This window comes from Wickerhamomyces ciferrii, contig 00156 (assembly GCF_000313485.1).
Source record: "Wickerhamomyces ciferrii WGS project CAIF00000000 data, strain NRRL Y-1031 F-60-10, contig 00156, whole genome shotgun sequence".
NCBI classification, from domain to species: Eukaryota; Fungi; Ascomycota; class Saccharomycetes; order Phaffomycetales; family Wickerhamomycetaceae; genus Hansenula; species Hansenula ciferrii.
In genome coordinates, this window is record NW_011887584.1 from 66889 (window position 1) to 89709 (window position 22821).

The window sequence follows — 22821 nt, forward strand, 5'->3', positions numbered from 1 at the left end:
TCTTTTTTTTATATATTTTTCATGTTTGTTTTAGTTTTATAGTTTTTAGGAGTTTTTTAAAAGGTTATTATAATATATATATGTCATCATAAGTTACTAATTCAAAAGTAGTGTTTCATAACACGGCAATTAAGTAAATATATATAACAATATAAACTCGATCTAATTCCAATTTACAAAATACCAACACATAAAGATATTAAACATTAAATTCCTAATTATAAAACATTGAGCTATCAGCTTAATCATTCAAATTTCTTCTTAAAACTTTCTTCCTCAGTAAACTTGAAGGAGTTCCATATCCACCACCAACAGGAGTTCCAAAATTCTTCAATTTTGAAATTTTATCCTTTTCCCATGGTGTTAATTGAATATTACTCTGGGTATCACCAGGTAAAGGACTACCATTTTTATCTTCTTGAGAATTATCAGAAATAGATGAAGATGATCCAGGTTTTTGTGGAGTTGATGGATCCTGGGTAACTTCTAATTTTTTTAAACGAGATGTTATATCATTTGTTGAATTTGATTTTGGGGTATTACTTGGTGTTGATTTTGTACTATAACTAGTTTTGGGTTTTCTTTCAATAATTCTAACAGGGGATGATTCATTTTCAAATTCATTGTTGGTATTTGATGATATTGGATTTTCAGATGAATGGTTTTCATCATTCAAGTATAAGGCTAGTCTTTCATCATTTACCTCAAGGATTGATGATTGATCATTTGTTTGTAGGACACAAAGTCTTAAGATGTATTCTAATAATGATAATGATGATTGAGATTGATCTTTTGATGAAGCTTGTTGTTTTGGTTTGATTGGTGTATTGTCTTCATCATCACTTCCACTTTCATCTGAAGAATCGTTATATAGTTGCTCATATTCACCTAATGATAACCATTCAATTTGATTTAAATCTGATATACTTGATTGTGAATTTTCAGAATCTTGATCATCAAAAATTTTATTAATTTTTAAGACTAATACAGGTGATGATCTATCTTCTAATTTTAATAATTTCCCAGATGCACTGAAAAATAACCTTGTTATTGTACTAATATCTAATTCAATTAATTTTGGTTCATCTTCATCATCATGATAACGATCATCATTGAAATTTTCCTTTATTCTCAAGACATAATCATATTCATTAATTTCAGAAGGTAATCTAATAACTGAAACATTTGCTCTTGTAAAATCTTCTTTCCAACTAATTTCATTCAATCTATTATTTATTATTCTGCCTTTATGATAAAAGATTGAATATAAGGTCAATTGAAACATTGGGCCAATTTGTAATTCTTCCTTATTATTGAATAATTCATTTGACTTATTAACAAAATTTGAAGCTTGTAATAATCTACCAGGAGAGACTTGATTCGATAAAGTACCACTTAAATTTGCACCTGAAGTTGTTAAAGATAAATTAATTAATGGTATAGCTTCTTCAATTCTACTTAAAAGATCCAGCATGTATAATTTCACATTATTAACAGAGTTAACATCTTTCTTATTACCATAAGATTCGGTTATAGTCTGGATTTTATCATCAAATTGATCAATTTCATCTTTTAAATCCTTTGTTAATTTTAATGTACTTGAAAGATTTGTATTACCTCTACTAGCAACTAATTTAATTAAATCAATAGCACTTGAAACAATTTCAATTCTTGTTTGTAGTTTATGCTTAGTTCTTTCTAATTTCAATCTTTGATCATCTGGAACTTTCGCAAGGAACTTTGTAACTGATTTAACAGCATAACCTGAAGCTATTGATATACCAGATCTTATGGCGAATGTAACCGCTTGACTACCAGCCTAGATTGAAAGGGGTTAGTACTGATATTCTGTTAGCTCAAATGACTATGACTACACACTTTAGACAATATCTCATCCATTGTATGATTTCTTAATTGAATATCAAAGTGGCAATTTCCTTCCCTTTATATCAAAATCAAAAACATTCACAATTTAATTTTATTTTTCTTTGTTTACGTTTTGAAAAGAATGTGACATAAATTTTTGAAGAACCTGCAATTCGCGATGATTAATTCAAGTTTACCTACACAACTTCACAAACCTCGACAACGTATATATGAATTTCGCTTATCCGTGATGCAAAATGGATCTTGTAATTCACTTGATTGATATAGTGCTTCATATTTATAATACCTACTTGAAATTTCATCAAAAGCAGCTTCAAAATAGCAGATGTCAATAAATCAATTAATTACCAATAACGAATATTAAACATTCAACAAGATAATTATAGTGAATAATTGTACCAAAGAGTTGCTGAGAGTAATAATATGAATAATACTAATGCCTTTTTAGGAGAATACCTATAAAGTGAATCAGAAGAATCAGCTAATGAAAACAACAGCAAAACAAGGTTAGTTAAAATGGAAACGGTTAATATTCTTTGTGTTAAAAGATCTGAACTGTTAATGGCAATTTTTTTCTTGTAATCATCAATGAACTTGTCTTCAAGATCATTAAAGTAAAAATAGGAGTATTCTTTTAGTTTTATAATCCCATCAAACGATGGAGTGAAAAATCCATTTGTCATAACTTGACCGTCAACACATTCATGCTCAGAGCAACTGCTTGCAGAATCTAAGCTCGTTAGTTTATTAAATTCTTTACCAATAAGGCTGGAGCAAGTAACATTGGTAAATTTGTCCATCTCTAACAAAAAATCAATCTGTAGATCTTCGATTGAAAAATCTAACGCATTTCTTTCCTCAGATAATTCTAAAACTATTTCCTGTTTTGTATGCTCTTTGAAAATTATGGAACTTAAACAACTTTCAATTGTGATGTTCAAAGCCGTTTTTGAAAGATCTTGAACCCTAGTATAGTTTGAATTAACATTTCTTGAATTCATGATTAATTTAATGGGAGCACCTATCAATCCACATATTGCTAACACCACCACTGAAAAAAAGAAAAAACGTGAGCCGACAGCAGTTATAGAGCCAAATATATTTGACCACTTATGGGTAGAGAATGGAACAGCAGCAGATGTATTATGATGACCACTAGTAGTTGCTTGACTTGAAACTATATCATTTTCGTCTGACGACAGCAAACGAGCACCTTCAGCTTCACGAATATTTTCAAGGGGAATATTATAGGATTGTGTACCGGCACCAGTACTACTATCAAATTCAAAATCACACCAACTGTTCTTGATACTGAACTTCATTCTTTCAATAATATCTTTCTTATAATACTAATTCCCTTTGATCAGTAGAGTACCTATTAATGCTGATGAAAACAATTGTTAATAAATCTTTGACTAGATGTTAAATGTGTGTTTGTGGCAGTTATATCACCGGGGACCGCCGGTATTCAGTGTTCACATAGTAACGGTGTTTTTGAACTTTAATACATTCAAAGTTGGTTCCAAGTGACTAGCATGAGAATAGTATCACACTTCACGAGGATACATACTATAGCTGGTGTATATTAACGTCGATTTACCAATAGACATTTTTATAAACCAAATTAAACAAAAAAATCATTCGATGTTTGAATAAGGGGGTAAAGATTCGTTTTCATACAGGTTGTCAATATTGTTTTTGACGTTGATCTTATCATTTGGACAGTCCATGTCATATATAGAATAAAATTTCTTCTGCAGATTTGATGAATCATTTCCAAGATCAAACATTTTAAACGTATTTGAGTACATTTGAAAAAGCTCACGATTAATGATAAAATCTTCTTGATTTGACAGCTTGAAAAATGGTTTGAAGAAATAAACACAATTACGATGAGGTATTGTTCCTTCAATACTTATAAAATTTGATCCCTGCCTTTGGAAGACTTTCCCAATCAATTTGAATTGTGAATAATGACTTGAATTTAATAATGAGTTTGAATAGATATTCAATAATTGATGGAAACATCTGAAAAATTCTGGAGTTTTAATGTGAATCAAAACTTTTGGAATCCTCTCTATGTTAATTTTGCAAATATCATCATCAACTTCTTTATCAGACTTTAAAAAACCAACTCTATTCAAATAACTCGTAACATCTGAAATATTCAAATCTGGTTCCATGAATATGTTCAAATAGTGTTCTCGTTCACACCTATCAATATAAGCTTTTATATTCTTGATATCACCTTCACTCAAGGCACTTGTAGGATGACTTTTCAATATTAATTTGACAGTAAATTTTTTATATTCAACATTCTGAGGTTCAACAATTTCAAAAATTTCGTTCAATTTGAATTCATAAGAAGTTCTTGGATCACATAAGGCAGCAACGAAACGTTCAGACTGACAATTTTCATACATTGTACCTCGTGTTTCTGTCTTCACCGGCTCCAAACGCAACGTTCCAATTAATTCTTCATCTGTCAGATTTAAAATTGTTTTGTATCCTTTTTCCTGTGCAGCTGTTAAATTATTATTCATTTTAGATTAATGTAAAGCTATTCCAGCTTGTGATCAAACGTAAGTTCTTTTGATTTTAAGCTTTGAAATTTTCATGTTGTAAGTGTTGTTATATGTCATATATGGAAGGAGCATGAATAATATATAGCTCATGGCGTCTCATGAGGTATTTGATCATGAGAATAATACACGACGATATAAATATATTGAGGGAATTTAAACCATATATGCAAATTGTTTCAGCCAGATCAGCTGCTGTACAGTTCATTACTGTTGTGCAATTTGCTAATTACTACGTCTATTATATATTTTAAGTACTTTCAGCTGCATGAGCCTAGCTTATATATATTTATATAATTTGAATTTTGAGTATTATTCTAAAGAGCTTTATTATAGATACTATTATATTATATATATAAGTAACTAATTCACCAGCTTCGTATAATTCACAATTATTTTCATACTTCGTGGTTTGATCACCAAATTCTTATATACCTTGTTTTATATAGACCATCATTGAAAAACTTCTCATTAATAATTTTTTCTCAGTTTCACTCGAGATAACGTCAAGTTCTTTATATGCGTACATCTTGGTGTAAAATATGGTGAGCTTATAAGTAAGGGTTAATTTCAGTCCATATCCAAGCTCACTTTTTTTCAATTGAGTATCAAAATGACGATCCGTTTCTCTTTATACTAAAAAGATTCACGTTTGTTTACATTTTAGAAAGAATTATGCAAGATGAATTTTTGAACTGTAAAGCGAATTCGCGATGACTTTATATAAGGAGAAAAATTAATGAAAAAAAAAAAAATTAATCACTGATGAATCAATGCATTGAATGTTTGGTTTATTTAAGAAAGAGAAGAAGATTTCGAAGTAAGGTTATTATCTACAACCATGATGAACTAATGGGACAAGCTATGTTGCTATCCACTTTGTCTGGCTCTTTGATTTGATTTTGGTGTTAATCATTTTCAGTATCATATCATTTCATTCATTCCCACATAAATACTCATGATAATAAGATAATGTCAAAAACACAATTATCATTTTATTATTACCATACTTATTAATCTCAGTGATACCATATCAATATTAGAAGTCAAAATTACAAAATTCCTAATACTGTTCTAATTATGTGGTTTTATTTTGTTATTCAAAGGGTATTTTTAAGTCTTTATTATTCAAACCCTTGTTTACAGAAGGTGGTCTCAATAATAATTATATGTTGTTACTCTCATATTGTATTAATACGCTGCTGATTAATATCAAAAGTCATGTCATTTGTTTTTCATTCAGGGAGGAACCGTTACAAATGTCAATTTTCAAATTTTCCAAATTTTTATAATTTTCAATTTGTATCGATGAAAAATGGTTATAATTCACATATTGGTCTATGTTGTTTCACTGTCATTTCACTTTCAATTTGAGACTATTTCTCTATACATTTGATTTACTGAGCAACTCATCATTATTTCTGTCTTTTAACTTAGTGATTATTCAAGGTATTGGTATTATATTTTACATCTTTTGATGAATCGTCACAGAGAAACAGTTCTTGAAGAAAATTTGACAAATAAACTGTTATCACAACATCATTTACACTTACTAGGTTTTCTTGAAGCACATCAACTATTTTCACCATAGAATCATTTTATTACTATACGCATATAAGATTAATATTAGAGTTGCTTTTACAAGAAGTGGTTTTCTTTAGTTTATCATTATTATATTAGATGTCCGTATAAGATACTTCATTCAAAGTTCAATTTTTTTATCAAATGGTGCTGTCAATCCTATTATTTACAGTTATTTTCGTTCATTATTATTCTTATTTGCATTACTTATCAAATGCGTGTTATATGAACCAACTTCAATAATCATGGTTTGAACATCATATCATCAGTTTACATTGATTAAATTATATAAATCATTGTTATTATTGTTATTTTCTATATTAGACAAGTTATCCACATGTTTACAGAATCATATTTCAAAAGCATTATTTTGATACATATCCAATTTGAAATTATTTTTACCGACATTTTCAAGATGTTTTTCAAAAATAATTAAACTTTACAAATGTTGCATATCAGTACACTGGTTATTATTTGATGAATTAGGCAAAAGATTGATGCTTTACAAATTGCTTAAGTTGAATAACTGCTGATATATCAACTAGGTATTATCATTTTTAAGTAATTTTATAGTATTATTACAATACATTTTATATTATACCTTGCAATATTAAAAGCAGCTAACAAATCATAATTTATGTTTTTGCTCAATCAATATCAATATAACATATATGTTAACATTATCAATCATAACATCCAATATTTTCAAATTATGATCATTTACATTACCTTTATGATAGTTCAAATTACTAAATTATTGTTTGTATTCATTAGTTAAACGTAACTCAAGAACAAAGTCATTTATTTATGGCTTTTACAAAGTTAGCTCATTCTATTGAATTGTTATTATGATTACCTGCTGTTTTTATCAACCAACAGTTGAAACTGTCGATTAAGGGAGCAAGTATTTGACATTTTTGATTTTTATTTGGTATTTTAATCGTCAAAGTTTTCATGATGTTCAAATATAACCTCTATGCTATAAAGCTTCAGAGTCATTCATAAATTTCATGATTAACAAATGAAAGTCAAACCATCTTCTAAGCATACTTTTATTATGGTATCAATCAATATTTTATCATTTTTGACAGGTATTTAAATTATCATAATTAATTTGTTCAGCCAAAGGTTTGCAGAATCTCCTATTACATTTGAAGTTAAATTATATTAAAATGAAATCTTACTCAGTTGCAAAATTCCATATTATTTAATTCATATTACATTCAGCTACAAGATGTTTTTAAAACATGATTTTATACTTTTTAAAAGTATTTCAAAACATTTCCGTTGGCTATATTACTCAAGTCTACGACTGGATTTATTTCATAATATTCATCATGCATTAAATTGTCAAAATGTTTTGATTAACCAAATTCTAAGATCATAACACAATATTATTACATTGTTATCAATTATCATATCATCTTATTTTGTCTGTTTGTTACCAGAGCTAAAGATTTCAATTTTATCTGGTTTATACGTTCCATCTTTTCATGTGAATTCAAACTTAATTAACTTTTCTATTAGGTTCTATACATTGGTTGCTCGTTCATTAACTCAAAATATATAAATGGGTTAATTTCCCACTAGATATTCTATATAGCTATATTCTTGGATAACAAGAATGGGTTCACTAAACATGGAGTATACACACATATATATGCTATCCCTAACTTTGTAGTATATAGTGTGGCCCAGTCTTTTGTCGGTTCTCTTCACCAAAATCCATTTCTTGGATTTATAAATAATTTCATAAAGTGATCAGTTTTGAAGTTCAGATGTTTGATTAATATTTTGACAATAACAAGATCTATGATTGATTGTAGGATATTTAATATTAGGAAGACTCATCACTATATATTATTTATATATTCAACCATGTGTACTGCGATCATAATAATTTCGTTCATATCTAATAGGTATTGTATCATGATTGAATTCTTAGTTTTAAAATCAGCGCGACAGCCTCAGTATATCCAATGAAATACTTAAGAATTAAAAACAAAGAGATGATTAGATTTCGTTATGGGTATTCTAATCTATTCATCTGAGAATTAAACAATTGTTTATTGTATCGAATATGTACTTCGTCTTCAACTTAGTCTAATTCAAACTTAATGTCAGAATATTTTGGTAAGGATTCCTTTTCATACAAGTCACCATGGTTTAATTTGATGTTGATCTTATCATTTGAACATTCCATGTCATATATTGAATAAAACATATTATGGAGATTAAATGGTGAAGAAATTCCCAGTCCAAGACTCTCAAAGAATTTTGTACAGTCCTGAAGAAGCTCACGGTTGATAAAATCTTCACTATTTGACTTGAATGGTTTAAAGAAATAAACACAGTTACGATGAGGTATTGTTCCTTCAATGCTCATAAAATTATCTCTTTGCCTTTGGAAAACTTTACCGATCAATTTATATTCTGGAGAATAACTGGTATCAAATGAATCTGAATAAAAATTTAATAACTTATGAAAACATTTTAGAAACCCTGGACTTCCTATGTTAATAAGAACCCTTGGAATCCTTTCTATGTTGATTTTGCTAACATCGTCATCAATTTCTTTATCTGATTTCAAGGAACGAACTCTATTCAAATAAGTTATAACATCTGAGATATTTAAATCTGGTCTCATAAAAATGTCCAAGTGGTGTGGTTGATAACAACCATCAATATAAGCCTTTATATTATTGATATCTTCTTCACTCAATGCACTTGTGGGATGACTTTTCAATGCTAATTTGACAGCAAATTTTTTGTATTCAACGTTTTGAGGTTCAACAATTTCGAAAACTTCATTAAATTTAAATTCATAAGAAGTTCTTGGATCACATAATGCAGCAACAAAACGTCCAGATTGACAATTCTGATACATTGTAGCTGGTTGATTATTTCTTAGCCTCACCGGTTCCAAGCGTAACGTTCCAATTAATTCTTGATCTGTCAAATTTATAATTGTGTTGTATCCTTTCTCCTGCTCGGCTGTTAATGTAGTATTCATTTTATATGAGTGTATTGTTATTCGAATTTAGCTAGACAAGTTTGAATCATCAAGTCCAATTATTCAAATGTAATTTTTTTCATATTGTAAGAGTTATATGCAATAGGTGGGAAGAATCATGGATAATTATATGTAGCACATGGGTTCTGACGTGATTAATTATGAGAATAATATACGTCAATGTTAATATATTGAGAAAATTTAAACCATATAAATTGTTTCAACCGGCTGATGAGTTCATTAGTGTTGTGCAATTTGCTAGACTACTATCTAAACTCTCAACTTAATTAAAATCTTGAGTATTAGTCACTTTATTAACACTGTTATTGTACAGTAACTTCACATTTGAGTTAACGAGATTCATACCTTTAATCAAGTTAGCATATACTTGTTTTATATCGATAATCATTGAAAAACTTCTCATGATTATAATTTTTTCTCAGTTTCACTCGAGATCACGGCAAATTCTTTATATACGCCAAATATCTTGGTATCTAATGATGGACTAGTTGATGTTAGTCCATATCTAAGCTCGCATTTTTCAATTAATGAGTATCAAAATGATGATTTGTACTCAATTAATTGTTTCAGTTTTCTTCACGTGATTATACAGCTAAATTTTCAAAGATCGCTAAAAATATTTTCTCAATTTATAAATTTAGGTCGACTTCATCTTTCAATCTTCAATATGTCATAAATGAGAGCTTATGTATAGGTAGCACCACCGACATGGACATATTCCATTTGATCCTTTTGGCCAGTCAGTTTGTTTTGAGCGGGTAGATCACCTGATAGACCTATAAATTTACAATTATATTACATTCAGTTCATTGCATAAAAATATAATGGTTATTGATTAGCATTATAGTTTATTTTTCAATCATACAGATATATATTTTAACTTTTGATACTATGAATGATAGCCTTTGATCCATTGGACTGAATACAAGACAGACATTTATCCATAACTGCATTCATTTTGACATGAATACTATTGTTTTTCATAAAGTGATCAGTGTTGGAGTTAGATGTTTGATATTTTTTCGATCTAAAAATTGTCGTGTAGAACGGTTGTAACTTTTCAAGAATCATTTGTATCTGAGTCGTACTATAACAGCTTACAAAACAATCAGAGATGGTCAATATTCATTATTGCTAGAAAATAATTGTAATTTAATATGGATCACCAACTTTATATAGAACTATGGGACTATGCAGTGTGCATCAATAGTGATTCGGTGAAGGAAATCTACGACTGCAAAACAAGAAATGAATGGAAGATTTCGTTAGATTTACATTTAGAGGATAAAAGCGCTCAATACGTATATCCAGCAGAATCTCTAATTTATTGTTAAACCATCATTACATTTCATTTCTTGTAGTCTTGTAGTTGAATTTTTGTGAACATGGCCGGTGTAGAAAATTCGAGGGGGTTTGGGAGGTGAGGTTTTTGAAAATTTTAAACTAAGGCCTCTTTCATTGAAACTTATAATAACTTAGATAAAAGATTACACAATTCCTGCATGGGCTTATGCCATGGACTCCCTTACTGCTTATTACTTTGTTAATGGCGGGATTGTCTCCAGTTACACCTACCAGCTTTAAATGAATTCACCAATATTACTATGCAGACTACTAAAAAAGTGTCATAATTTATTTATATATTTCAAATGAATTTTGTTGATAAGCAACTGCATAGGTTAATATACATAAGACAGACATTTGTTTGAATTCTGTATTCATTTTGACATGGACAGCTAGATCTACTGGTAGTTCCATAAAGTGATCAGTTTTGCAAATTTAAATGTTTATCATTAATTTTTTCATAACAAGATATGATTCATTGTAGGATTAGCAGCTTTCAGTAGATCTAGAAATACGTCGTATACATTATACCAGATACATCCACTGAACCTAATACATATATTTAGCTAATCGTTGCTGTACCATGATACCATGATAGTGCTCACTGACATCTCACGAGTCACCACCACTCGCGCGTCAATGGTAGTGGTTAGTAGTTAGTAGCCACCCTCGCTCAGGGATCAACAAAAAAAAGGATAAGATTAATTTTCTACAGACTACCACACGCCCTTGACCCTTGAACTTATCAGCATTCTGTTTTTGTTAAACCGCAGAAAAGTGATGTAAATTTTTTTTGGATGATGTACTGAAATGCTTGTCTAATTACTTCGTTCATACCTTGCTGAATTTTAAGCTGTCTGTTTCTGAAGCTGATCAACTGATTTCATGGATATTAGTTCATTCTACATGAGTTGTTTTAGCTTTAACATATCATTTATGAAGGTCCACGTACCAGTCAGCTGAGACCAACTTATATACAGACTTCTTTGAATACAAGCCGAACATTATTTCATATACTGCATTCATTTTAACATGAACTTTTGTTTCGTGAAGTGATCAGTTTTGGAGTTTGTGTTTGAGTAATTTTGATCAAATTATTTTGAATGTAGTACTTGTAAAGCTGATATAAAAAGCAAAATCGTTTGAAAGGATTGTTGTAGAGCATCAAGAACAGCTAAAAGTAAGAGTTGTACTATATCATTGTGACATTGGGTTTGTATTAGTATATACTATAAATTAACAGCTTCAATGTACCTTCGGGATATTTGAAGTATATACAATAGTATCAAAGGATATAACAGCTCAAACTAATTTTTCGTTGAAGAAATTGAGTTTTATAACAGAGCATAAAAGTTGTATCACTTGTTAATCTATACTACATCAATATCGATTCGCTAGTATACTTATATGGGTCAATTTGCTTGTCGGAATATATTATGTAACTTTCTTCACGAATTATACTGCACGCTGAAAATTCGCTAAAAATATTCTCTTCACAAACCAACATCTGTAAATATTCATCTTCTAAGCTCCTTCTATCATGAGGTTTAATTATACAACAGATTCTGCAGAAAGGCATGCCTTTAGACCCTTTTTATCCTGTTAGTTTTGCCAGCGCTGGAATATCACCGCAACAGCATACATGAATTGCACAACTTCAGTTATGATATAATAAATTTACATTATGGTTTACTCGTCTTCAATTGGTTAAATATATACACTAGATTTCCAATTTGTCATATAGTTGTTTTAGTTTGATGTGATGAGAACCTTTTATACATAAAACTGAATACAAGACAGACATTTATCCATAACTACATTCATTTTGACATGAATACTATTGAGTTTCATAAAGTGATCAGTATTGGAGTTTAAATGTTTGATTGTTTCTTATCAAATCATTATCATGTAGTACTAGCTGTTGTATATTAAGATATGTCTTCAAAGAATACTGGACGAGCATAATAACTTCTATCTAAAAATGACATGATGATATAAGAATTTTGACGCGCTATATAATACTACTTTCTTTTACTTTCTATACACAGTTGACGTTACCAGTTATATACATGGAATGGACATTGATCCATGGTTATATCTTTTGCTGTGGTTATACGCGGAACCAAAACACTCAATATAGGAAGCCTTTAGTTTTAGCGTTTCTTCTTTTGGGGATATTATACTTTTGCGATTGGTGGTAGAACGATCCATGACACATGACACACCTATTATGAATTCAGAGCATTGAATAATCTTGATCATGGGTCGTTATTGCACTTTAGTTCCATATAAATGCGCTGCACCCCTTGGCTAATATAATTCTGTCATATGGACAAGTTTGTTCATCGGATATGACATATATTGCAAATAATTAGCTGTTTCTTCATGCGATTAAATACTCTTAAATCTAGTTTCATGATGAGTTTGGAAAGCTGGTCGCTAAATTTTTTTTTCGCAAAATATTACCTACCAACAACCTCTCAGTAACGTCTAGTTTACTCATGAAAATTTGTGTTCTTGTTACTATACAGAATCGGCATGGGCTATTGCAGTTTTTTCCTAAGAGTTTTGTGAAGTGGTCGCTTCCTGGCATGTCGCCTCTAATTTCAATATTGACTACGTGGACCTTATTACTATGCAGCAAACTATTATGAATTATAAGTGTGTTATTGTTGAGATTCATATATTTTAGAACAACGTTGAATGTGCCAATCAATTTGATTCATAACTAAATGCATAGATTAATAAACAAGACAAATATTTAGTCAATTCTGTATTCATTTTGACATGGATTAGACATATTCTTGTTTGTTTCATAAAGTGATCAGTTTTGAGGTTTAAATGTTTGATTGACTTTGATTATTATTTGAAAGTGGTTGTAGAATATTCAACGTAGCCAAAAACCAAATGGATTCATTTATATATTGAACTACCTTAGTTTACTATGATTATATGTCCTATATAACGTAAAATTTGCTTGATCGATTCAATATGTTGATATGTCCGTAGGTCTGTAAAACGCGTAATCTCCAAAGAACTGAACTAGTCATGCTTTGTTCAAGCAGTAGAAATATGTTAACGCTTGTATGAGTCCAATTTCTTCACAGATTTACTACCCATTTACATACCCTTATGTTAATTAACTTTGATAAACTACTTCTCCTGTTTATGAATTTATTTATTCTTCTTCACGTGATCTTATAGTTAAATTTCAAAGATCGCTAAAAATATTTTCTTCAATAAATATAAGAATTCACCAGCTTTCAATAATCTTCAGACTACTTCGAAAATGAGGCTTCATAGAGCAACAAAATCTACAGGGGCTGTTTGCATCTACTCCCTTTAGTGCCTGTCAGTTTGGCTAGTGCGGGCATATCTCCAGAGGTTCCCAGGAAATTGATAACTACATTACATTCAATTTATTGCATAATTAATGGTTATTGATTAGTATTATTGTCAGATTATCACTTGGCTAAGCACATAGAAATCACCGATTTAATATCAGTGATACAGTTGTTTTTACTTGACGCAATTATAGCCTTTTATACATAAAACTGAATACAAAACAGACATTTATCCATAACTGCATTCATTTTGACATGGACTATCATTGAGTTTTATAAAGTGATCAGTATTGGAGTTTGAATGTTTGATTATTTTTGATCACATTATTGTCATGTAGTATGAACAGTATTAATATAGATCACGAAATACCAATAGACGATGGTATTGTCGACATGAGTATACATGTTATATATAACTAAACAAACTATGATGGAATCAATGAAGATGAAAATTCTAGATCTGAAGTGTATCTTTGAGGAAAAAGTTGAATGATCAAGAAATGTCAATAAGCTACCTCTAAAGATTCATAGCTATCATATATTGATATATATCCCATGAGTATCTAATGAAATCCAGAATTCATTGTCGATTTATATATAATTATTAAGTAATTCATCTTTTGTAGTACAGTGTATAGAAAATTCGAGGCGTTAGAAAGTTGAAGTTTTTCATCGAAAATTTTATATTCTTTTTGATTGTTCAACGTACCTGTACCACGTCTTTAAATATAGGGTACTGTGCAAAACCTGCATCCTGATAATGCTCGACTCCCATTATGTTTTTATTATTTTAGCTATAGCTGGCAGGTCACCATTTACTCCAATGAAAGTAACTTTAATTAGTTTTTTATTTGTTTGCAGACTACTATAAATGTGTTATTGCTGAGATTCAATCATTTCAAAACAACAGTGAATGGTATTATACAATTTTATTCATAACCAACTGCATAAATTAATAAACAAGACAAGCATTTACTCAATTCTGTATTCATTTTGACATGGGATAGGTGCTTTACGTTCTTTTACCATAAAATGATCAGTCTTGGAGCTTAAATGTTTGAATATAATTTTTCCAAATCAATTCAATTCTGTAGACATATATACGATGATAAAACTACATTTTATATATAGTATGCATTAATCGTCATTAAATTATAGTCTATATACATATCATCTTAAACATGTGAAATATATTGGAAAACATAACTAATTTCATTGAATTCAAATTCATTTTTTAATAAATGATCATTAGTCATTTTTAATCCTTTATGATTTATATGATTCCATGTTGTTGCATCACCATAAAGCATAACATCTGATCTTATTGTTTGTTTCCCATCCTCTTTTTTACATCTTTTACAATGGAATGTATCATGTGTATCACATATAGTGTTTTTATTAAATTGAAATAATTGTCTTAAATTATCTGTGGAGAATAATCTTTCAACATCTTGATTTTCATCAACAACACATGAACTTAAACTCATCTTCATTGATTGACGTTGGAAAATTTTTTCTTCAATTGAACCTGTTGTAATGAATCTATAAATAAAACAATCTTTCTTTTGTCCATCTCTCCAAACTCTTGCTAATGCTTGTTGATCTGAAGCAGGATTCCAATCTGGGTCAATTAAAATTAACCTATTTGCACCAATTAAATTAATACCACAACCACCAGCTTTGGAACTTAATAAGAAAATAAATTCTGGACTTTCAGGATCATTAAATCTATCAACAAGTTTTTGTCTTTTATTAATATTCATAGTACCATCTAATCTTAAATTACCATAATGATTATGTCTGCACATTTTTTCAATTAAATCTAAAGTTTGTGTATAATTTGAAATTAACACAATTTTATCATTTGATTCTTTTTTAATCTTGGCTAAAAATCTCTCTAATATAGAAAATTTACCAGATTGCCATGTTTGAACTTCTCTATTACGACCACCACCAGTAATGGAGTTTATATAATCATCGGGAATTAAATGATCAGAACCCTCAAAATCTTCATCTAAATTAATTAAATCTGGATGATTACAAAGTTTTTTCAATAATCCAATAGCTTTTAATGGTTGTGAACCAACACCTTTTAATAATTTTTTAATATCAGGACTTGTAATGAAATGATGATAAAGTTTTTCTTGCATTGGAGATAAATTAACAAATATAACATGTTCATATTTACATGGTAAATATTTTGATAAGATATCATTTGTTCTTCTAATAATGAATTTTGAAACTATAGTTGATAACATTCCTAATTTTTTTTGACCATCTTCAACTTCTTTATCAGTTGCATCAGCATCACGACCTTTTAAAATTGGAATTTCAAAATTTTTCCTAAATTCAATTCTTGTACCTAATAACCCAGGATTTGCAAAATTTAAAAGTGCAAAATATTCAGATAAATCATTTTGAATTGGTGTCCCTGATAATATAACTCTTCTTTTACAATTTAAACTATCAAGTGATGTAAAAGTTAATGAATCACCATTTTTCAATCTATGACCTTCATCAGCTAAAAGTAAACCAATTTCTGTGTTTTTCAAATTTTCAACATTTCTTCTTAAAGTTTCATATGAAATAATTAATACTGGTCTAACAACATTTCTTCCCTTAGCTAAAGACCATTGTTGTATACTTGACCCCACTTCATTTGGTTTTGTTGATTTCCCATCTATAGCTAATGGAGTTGGAGCACCTTCACCTAACCATTTAGTTAATTCATTAGCCCAATTTCTAACTAAAGATGATGGACAAACAACAATACATTTATCAATTGTTTTCTTACCTCTAGGACCTTGTTTCAAAAGAGTCCACATTAATGCAATACATTGTAAAGTCTTACCTAACCCCATTTCATCAGCCATAATACAACCTTTAGCTCTTGGATCAACAAGACCTGAAACACATCTATACAAGAATTTAACACCTTCAACTTGATGAGGTCTTAAAATCTTGGTAAGCTTAGGATCAATAATAACTGGAACATCAGGGAATTTTTTACCTTCATCTTCAGGATTTTTAGTTATACCCAATATTTCATTTAAAGATTTATGAACATTTCTTCTCTTTGAAGGACGCTCTTCCAATTCAATAGAGCATTCTAAAGTTTTACCCTCATCTCTAGCCTTTGCCTCAGCAATAGCTTTATCTAAAGCTTCAAGATCATCATCACTAATGATTTTTTCCACTGTAGGATCATAAAGAACAATTGCAGATTCATCTGAAGGATCATGTAAAGGTCTCGGTACCATTATTGGTTTTCTCTTGGTTCCCAATGGAGGTGGTGGTAATATATTAGCAGCATTTGGTTTAGAAGCCAGGGGACTAGTGAATGATCTTCTTAAAGTTGTTTCCATAGTTGACCCATAATTATTATCAGTGATAAGTCTTCTTAAACTTAGTGCATTTTTCCTCTTCATTATGGTTTGACCGTCTATATCCACCATATCGTTATTCTCCTTGTCATCTTCAACAGACATCATAGCATAAGATTCTGGACCTTTGAGCCTAGCAGATCTAACTGGTTTCCCGCCACTAGATATGGCACTTGATCTAGTTTTGAATGGTACTTTGAACGGTTTAGACAAAGTTGAAGAAGAATCCGTCATGGCTCTTGGGCGCCTCACAGCGTTAATCCCAGCACCTGTTCCTAGCTCACTGGTTGGTTTCTTTGGTAGTCTACCCATTCTCCTTCTGTTCTTGTAGTCTATCTTGGTGTAGTTCTTCTCTGTTTATTGTTTGTTTATGTTTTGATGTTTTTGTTTACTAATAAACTTTTGGAACGCGCTTGAAAATTAAAAAAACGCCACTACGCGAAACGATTTTGCTTATACAAAATATCAAAAAATATCAAAATATCCATAAACATTTTATTCAATTTCTACAAACTTTCTATCAATATCACAGTCAATATCATCATCCAAGGGTTTCTCTTTTTCCATTGCGAGAACTTCATAGTATTCCTCCAATCTCACAGGAGTCACACTGAGTCTTCCTCTCTTGACTAATGACATTTCTTGTAATTTAGGATTAGATCTTAACTCTTCTAATGTCACTTTAGATCTGAATCTTCTTAAAAATGCTACGTCAACGCACCACCATCTTGGAGCTTCTTTTGTAGATTTAGCATCGTAGTAATTGCTCTTAGGATCAAATTGTGTTGGATCTGGATGTGCTTCATTATGAACTTTTGCTAATCCAACAATACCAGGATTTGATGTATTTGAATGATAAAATAATAAATAATCACCCTTGGCCATATTTAACATATTATTTTTGGCCTCGTGATTTCTTACACCATCCCATGTTTCAAATTCAACTTTTTGTAATTCACTTAATGGGAATTTAACATCTTTACCTGTTTTAGGATCAATTCTTGTTAATGGTTCTGATTTTATAAGCCAATATCTAACATTATTATTTTTTGGATCCTTAGGAAATTCTGCAGGTTTTTTAGGTATTGGTTTAATCAATTGATTTGAATCTGATTCAATTTTATCCTTCAAAGTATCTTTATTAGTTTTAGTACTATATGATCTTGAAGATTTCTTTGTTGGTTTGGTGATTTTTAAAGGCATATTTTCTAATGTAATGTTTGCGGATGGATCTATAATTCCTGCTTTGACTAATGCAGCTGGAATGGAAAGTAATACTAATTTGAAAAATAACTCTTGACGATCAGAGTCAATTGACATTCTTTTTGTAATAAAACCGACTGTTACTTGGTGATATTTGATACTGTATCTATTTGGTTATCATGAGTACAATTGATTTTGAACTTTCCGTTATTGAGTCGCGTAATTTTTCAATGCCGGGATCTCATTTCCCTGTAGAATATTACAATGGAAAGAAGTCCAAAGTTTTAATATATCCATTACATTACAGATCTGAATATTTATGTATTTCCTATATATTATTATACTGTATCATATTAATTGTATCATATATTATATTATATTATTATTATCATATGAACCCCCCTTACCTAATAAAAATCCGTAACCCAATCACCATTCAAAATGACCATTAAATTCATTTGAATTCTTATCATCAAATCCTGAATTCCCAAAAAATAAGTTTGGTATTGGGAATAATTGTTGGAAAACATTAGAATTTGAACTTATATCAAATTCATTATTCATTGCAAATGGATCAAATGATGGTGTTTCAGTTGTAGTACTTGATGTTGATCTCATCGATGGTGCATAAGATCCTGAAACATTTCTTGTTCCTTCATTTGATACACCATTTAAATTTGAAGAAATTGGGTCATTCAAGATATTATTCAAATCTGGTGTGTTTTGTTGACTTGATCTTCTCTGTGAATCTATTGGAGAGTTTAATGAATTTGGGGATTGACCATATCTAACATTATTTAATGATGAAGGATTATTTGGTGAATAAGGAGCAGTTTGTTGAGATTTATTAGTGGTACTTGAATAATTTTTAAGATCTTGACCATGTTGTAACCCATGTGTAGTAGATCCATGATTATGTTTTCTTTTTCTATGATTATGATTATTATGATGTTCTTGATCTAATGATTGTTCATAGTTTTTCAAGTCATTTTCAATTGAAGTTATATCTAATTTATCTTGATTTGAATTGTTATAAACTAAAAATCCAATTCTAAGGAAAAATTTTGTCATATTATCAATTATATTAACCAATTTATCATCACCAAAATTTTTAGACATATTTTTCAATTTTGAGAAAAATTCATTTGCAATTCTTTGCATTAATTCTAAATCATTTTTAGTTTCTAAAGTATTGGGGAACTCTAAACATGCAGTTAATAAAGTGAAAAAAGATGATAAAAATACAAATAACGAAACATTAAAAATTGAAACTTTATAAACACCCATCTTTTGAACAATATTCAGTATATTTCTTGCAGCATCAAGACATTTAGCAATTGATTTTTTCTGTCTTGGTAAAATCTTGGAATTATCATCTGAATGATTTTCATCATGATTTAACCATGATCTCTTGAACGACATTCTATTAATAATCATAACATGTAAATAATATGAAAAATGTAACATTAATAAATGATGATCAACAATTTGATTATAAAACCCAAGTTTCAATGGATTTCCAGGTCTAAATGAAATTGGTACATTATCATTAATAGCTTCTAATTTAAAATTCAAAATTTCAATGATTTCCATAATTTGATCTGCAGTTTTACCTGATAAAGCAGTTGCACAAAATAATTTATCATAAGCCTCTGAAGTAAATTTGAAAAAACTACTTATGAAATAAGATATAATTGGACCAACACTAACATTTGAATTTGAGTTTATATTTGACTCAAAATATTGTTTAACATAAGGATCCATTATATCCCATTCACCAGATATGACTTTTTCTAGTAAATTTGCCGGGTATTGTTTTAATAATGTGATTTTCAATTCATTTAAATCCATAGTTGACATATCAGGTTCACTAACCGTTATAGGTTTCCCACCTTGTAAACAATTAACTCTATCCAAAAGATAACAAATCCACCAAATAGTTCTTCTTTTAATTTTTTCATCTTCAGACATGTTTAAAAATGATTCAACTCTATGTAATCCCATGGTTTGGCCTAATCTAATTGCTGTGGAGATTAACATAAAATTTGAATGTTGTATTAATGAAGTATTTGAATGTGCAACTAATAATAATATCCCTTGAAGAGATTTTATACCTTCACCCATCATTAAAATTCTATGGAAATAAAAAATTGCACTTTTCAAATGAACTTGTTCCAATATTTGAGTTTTAGAAAATTCTTCTGGGAAATCAATATATTTTTCTAATCTAACTGTAGTAGCTAATGCAATAGCACTATGTAAAATTAAATGATCTGAATTTGATAAATGTTTATGTGGTTTACCTTCTTTAGCTTTATAATATTCTTCAGAGATGGATTTCATTTCTTCAAGGGGGACAGTGAATGTGAAATGATTTAATTCATTATTGTAATATTCTAATAATTCATTGAAAAGTTCTCTTGGAGGTAATGGAGCAACTTGATGACTATCAATAGGTTCTAACCAAGGTTTCATGTAATTATAGAAAACTTTATGAGATCTACCAATTAAATTTTTGAAATTCTTAGCTAAATTTGGATCATTAACTTTTTTTGATAGCCATAGAACACCTCTTGGAGAAAGTACAGATAATGAAGATTGAGAGCCAATAAATTTATCTTCATCTGGTAATTTTGGATCCTGTTTAACGCCACCACAGAGTGCAGCTATTCCTTGATCTTCTTGTTGAGATTGAACTTGAATTGGATCTTTATTTTCAACTATATTTGCCTCTGGAGAAGCTTCAATTGATACATCACTTGAATTTGAATTAGTTTCTGTATCTTTAGAATCTGGTGATATGGATTCAGAATTCCCACTAAGACTTGATGGACCATTAAGCTTTTCAATCAACGTACTTATCAAAGATTCCATTTTATTCATTCTATTATCAAGTGTTTCAATACTATTATTTGATAATTTTGTATTATTATTATCCTTCTTTTTAACAACTCTTTTTTTCTCAACATAAGTATAAAGACACTGGATCCCTGTTGTAGAACATTTTGAGCAAGGTTGTTCACCATTACATTTAATCTTTCTTGTACGACAGTTATCACACGCCTTCTTGATCTTTTGCCTCTTTTGCTGGGGTTGATTTTGGTTGTCCTGTGTAGACATGGTTGAAGCCCTTAATTGAATAACCCACTATATAACCCACTTAATCACCAATAAAACACAAACTTGAATATATGAGTATATATCAACAATCACAAAATCAAAAACTCCAGTACAAATTATGAATCTTTGTAGTATAAAAGATGTCAAATTACAAGCTCATCTCGTATGGAATATTTTCCAATATCCATCTTCCGAGAGCGAAGGCGTAGAATTTTATTATACGAATTCGCGGGTATATAAATAAACTACTATCAAATTACATCAAATTCATTTCATTTTGATTTAATTCTGTTTATATAAATACTAATTTATTTATTTTGTTTCAATGCTTGATTCACAGTATCAACAACTTGATCTTTTAAAGAAATAAATTCGAAATCACCAAGTAAATCACGAGATTTTTGAGTACTAAACCCAGTTTCATTCACAGTATAAGCTTTTGATGGAGAACCTTTAGCAATTTTACCAGTTAATTGAGGAACATATTCATTAATAATGTTTAATAATTTTTGATCTGTGAAAGTTTCTGAAGCTGCAAATAATCTTTGATTTTTAATACCACGTTCAAAAGCTAAAATATGGAAATCTGCAACATCACGAACATCAACACCAATACCACTTGTATCTTTGAAAAATTTAGTATCATTTGGATCAGATTTCAACAAGTTAATAATGATTTGATTTGATGTGTTTGTCTTTTCTAAACTTGCATCTTCATCAAATAATTGTGGACCAAAGACATAAACTGGTAACACGGTATTTAAATTGAATTTAACATTATGTTCTTTAACATAATCCCATGCTGCCTTTTCAGCTAATTTCTTTGAAGCGACATAAGCTTTTCCTTGGTCTTTAACTTGATCCCATTCAATTGGATTCCAAACATTTTCATTATGAATAAATGAAGAGTCTTCCAGTTTATCAAAATTCATAACTGATGCAAATGATGAAGTAACAACAGTAGTTATAACATTTTCACCATATTTATCAATAGCTTTCAAGGCATTAATTGTTCCCTCAACAGCTGGTTTACGATATCCTTCATCAAAATCATCAGTAAAACCAAATTTAAAAGGTGAAGCAGTATGTAAGACATATTTAATATCTTTATTGTTTTTCAAAACATCATCAAAAGCACCTGGTTTGATTAAATCTTCTATAATGACAATCTTGAATTTTGGATCAGATTTATCAGTTTGGAACTTCTTGTATAAATCATCAGCTTTTTCTTGGGATCTAACAGAACCAATAACGTTATAACCTTTGTTTAATAATCTACTAATGATGTGTAATGCAATGAATCCATTAGCACCAGAGACGAAAACAGTTTCACCAGCCATGTT

The 22821-nt window shown here is 29.6% G+C and overlaps 7 protein-coding genes across 7 annotated transcripts; all 7 read right to left on the reverse strand.

Moving 5' to 3' along the window:
* Window positions 1-241: 241 nt before the first annotated feature.
* YRB30 (Yrb30p) lies at window positions 242-3209 on the reverse strand (the record flags this gene model as incomplete). The annotated part of the gene is made up of 2 exons (XM_011275024.1): window positions 242-1819; window positions 2322-3209. The coding sequence occupies 2 exons, from the start codon at window positions 3207-3209 to the stop codon at window positions 242-244; spliced, it is 2466 nt and encodes an 821-aa protein (XP_011273326.1).
* A 315-nt stretch (window positions 3210-3524) lies between these two features.
* Window positions 3525-4430, reverse strand: BN7_4401 (uncharacterized protein; the record flags this gene model as incomplete). The annotated part of the gene is made up of 1 exon (XM_011275025.1): window positions 3525-4430. One exon carries the CDS (start codon window positions 4428-4430, stop codon window positions 3525-3527), a length of 906 nt encoding a protein of 301 aa, XP_011273327.1.
* Window positions 4431-8148: 3718 nt separating this feature from the next.
* On the reverse strand, window positions 8149-9063 carry BN7_4402 (uncharacterized protein; the record flags this gene model as incomplete). The annotated part of the gene is made up of 1 exon (XM_011275026.1): window positions 8149-9063. One exon carries the CDS (start codon window positions 9061-9063, stop codon window positions 8149-8151), a length of 915 nt encoding a protein of 304 aa, XP_011273328.1.
* Window positions 9064-14947: 5884 nt separating this feature from the next.
* On the reverse strand, window positions 14948-17467 carry RAD54 (DNA-dependent ATPase RAD54; the record flags this gene model as incomplete). The annotated part of the gene is made up of 1 exon (XM_011275027.1): window positions 14948-17467. The coding sequence occupies one exon, from the start codon at window positions 17465-17467 to the stop codon at window positions 14948-14950; it is 2520 nt and encodes an 839-aa protein (XP_011273329.1).
* Window positions 17468-17650: 183 nt separating this feature from the next.
* Window positions 17651-18475, reverse strand: BN7_4404 (EVE domain-containing protein; the record flags this gene model as incomplete). Its single annotated transcript, XM_011275028.1, has 1 exon — window positions 17651-18475. The coding sequence occupies one exon, from the start codon at window positions 18473-18475 to the stop codon at window positions 17651-17653; it is 825 nt and encodes a 274-aa protein (XP_011273330.1).
* A 312-nt stretch (window positions 18476-18787) lies between these two features.
* BN7_4405 (putative transcriptional regulatory protein) lies at window positions 18788-21478 on the reverse strand (the record flags this gene model as incomplete). Its single annotated transcript, XM_011275029.1, has 1 exon — window positions 18788-21478. The coding sequence occupies one exon, from the start codon at window positions 21476-21478 to the stop codon at window positions 18788-18790; it is 2691 nt and encodes an 896-aa protein (XP_011273331.1).
* A 308-nt stretch (window positions 21479-21786) lies between these two features.
* BN7_4406 (carbonyl reductase (NADPH-dependent) ARI1) lies at window positions 21787-22818 on the reverse strand (the record flags this gene model as incomplete). Its single annotated transcript, XM_011275030.1, has 1 exon — window positions 21787-22818. The coding sequence occupies one exon, from the start codon at window positions 22816-22818 to the stop codon at window positions 21787-21789; it is 1032 nt and encodes a 343-aa protein (XP_011273332.1).
* Window positions 22819-22821: the final 3 nt, after the last annotated feature.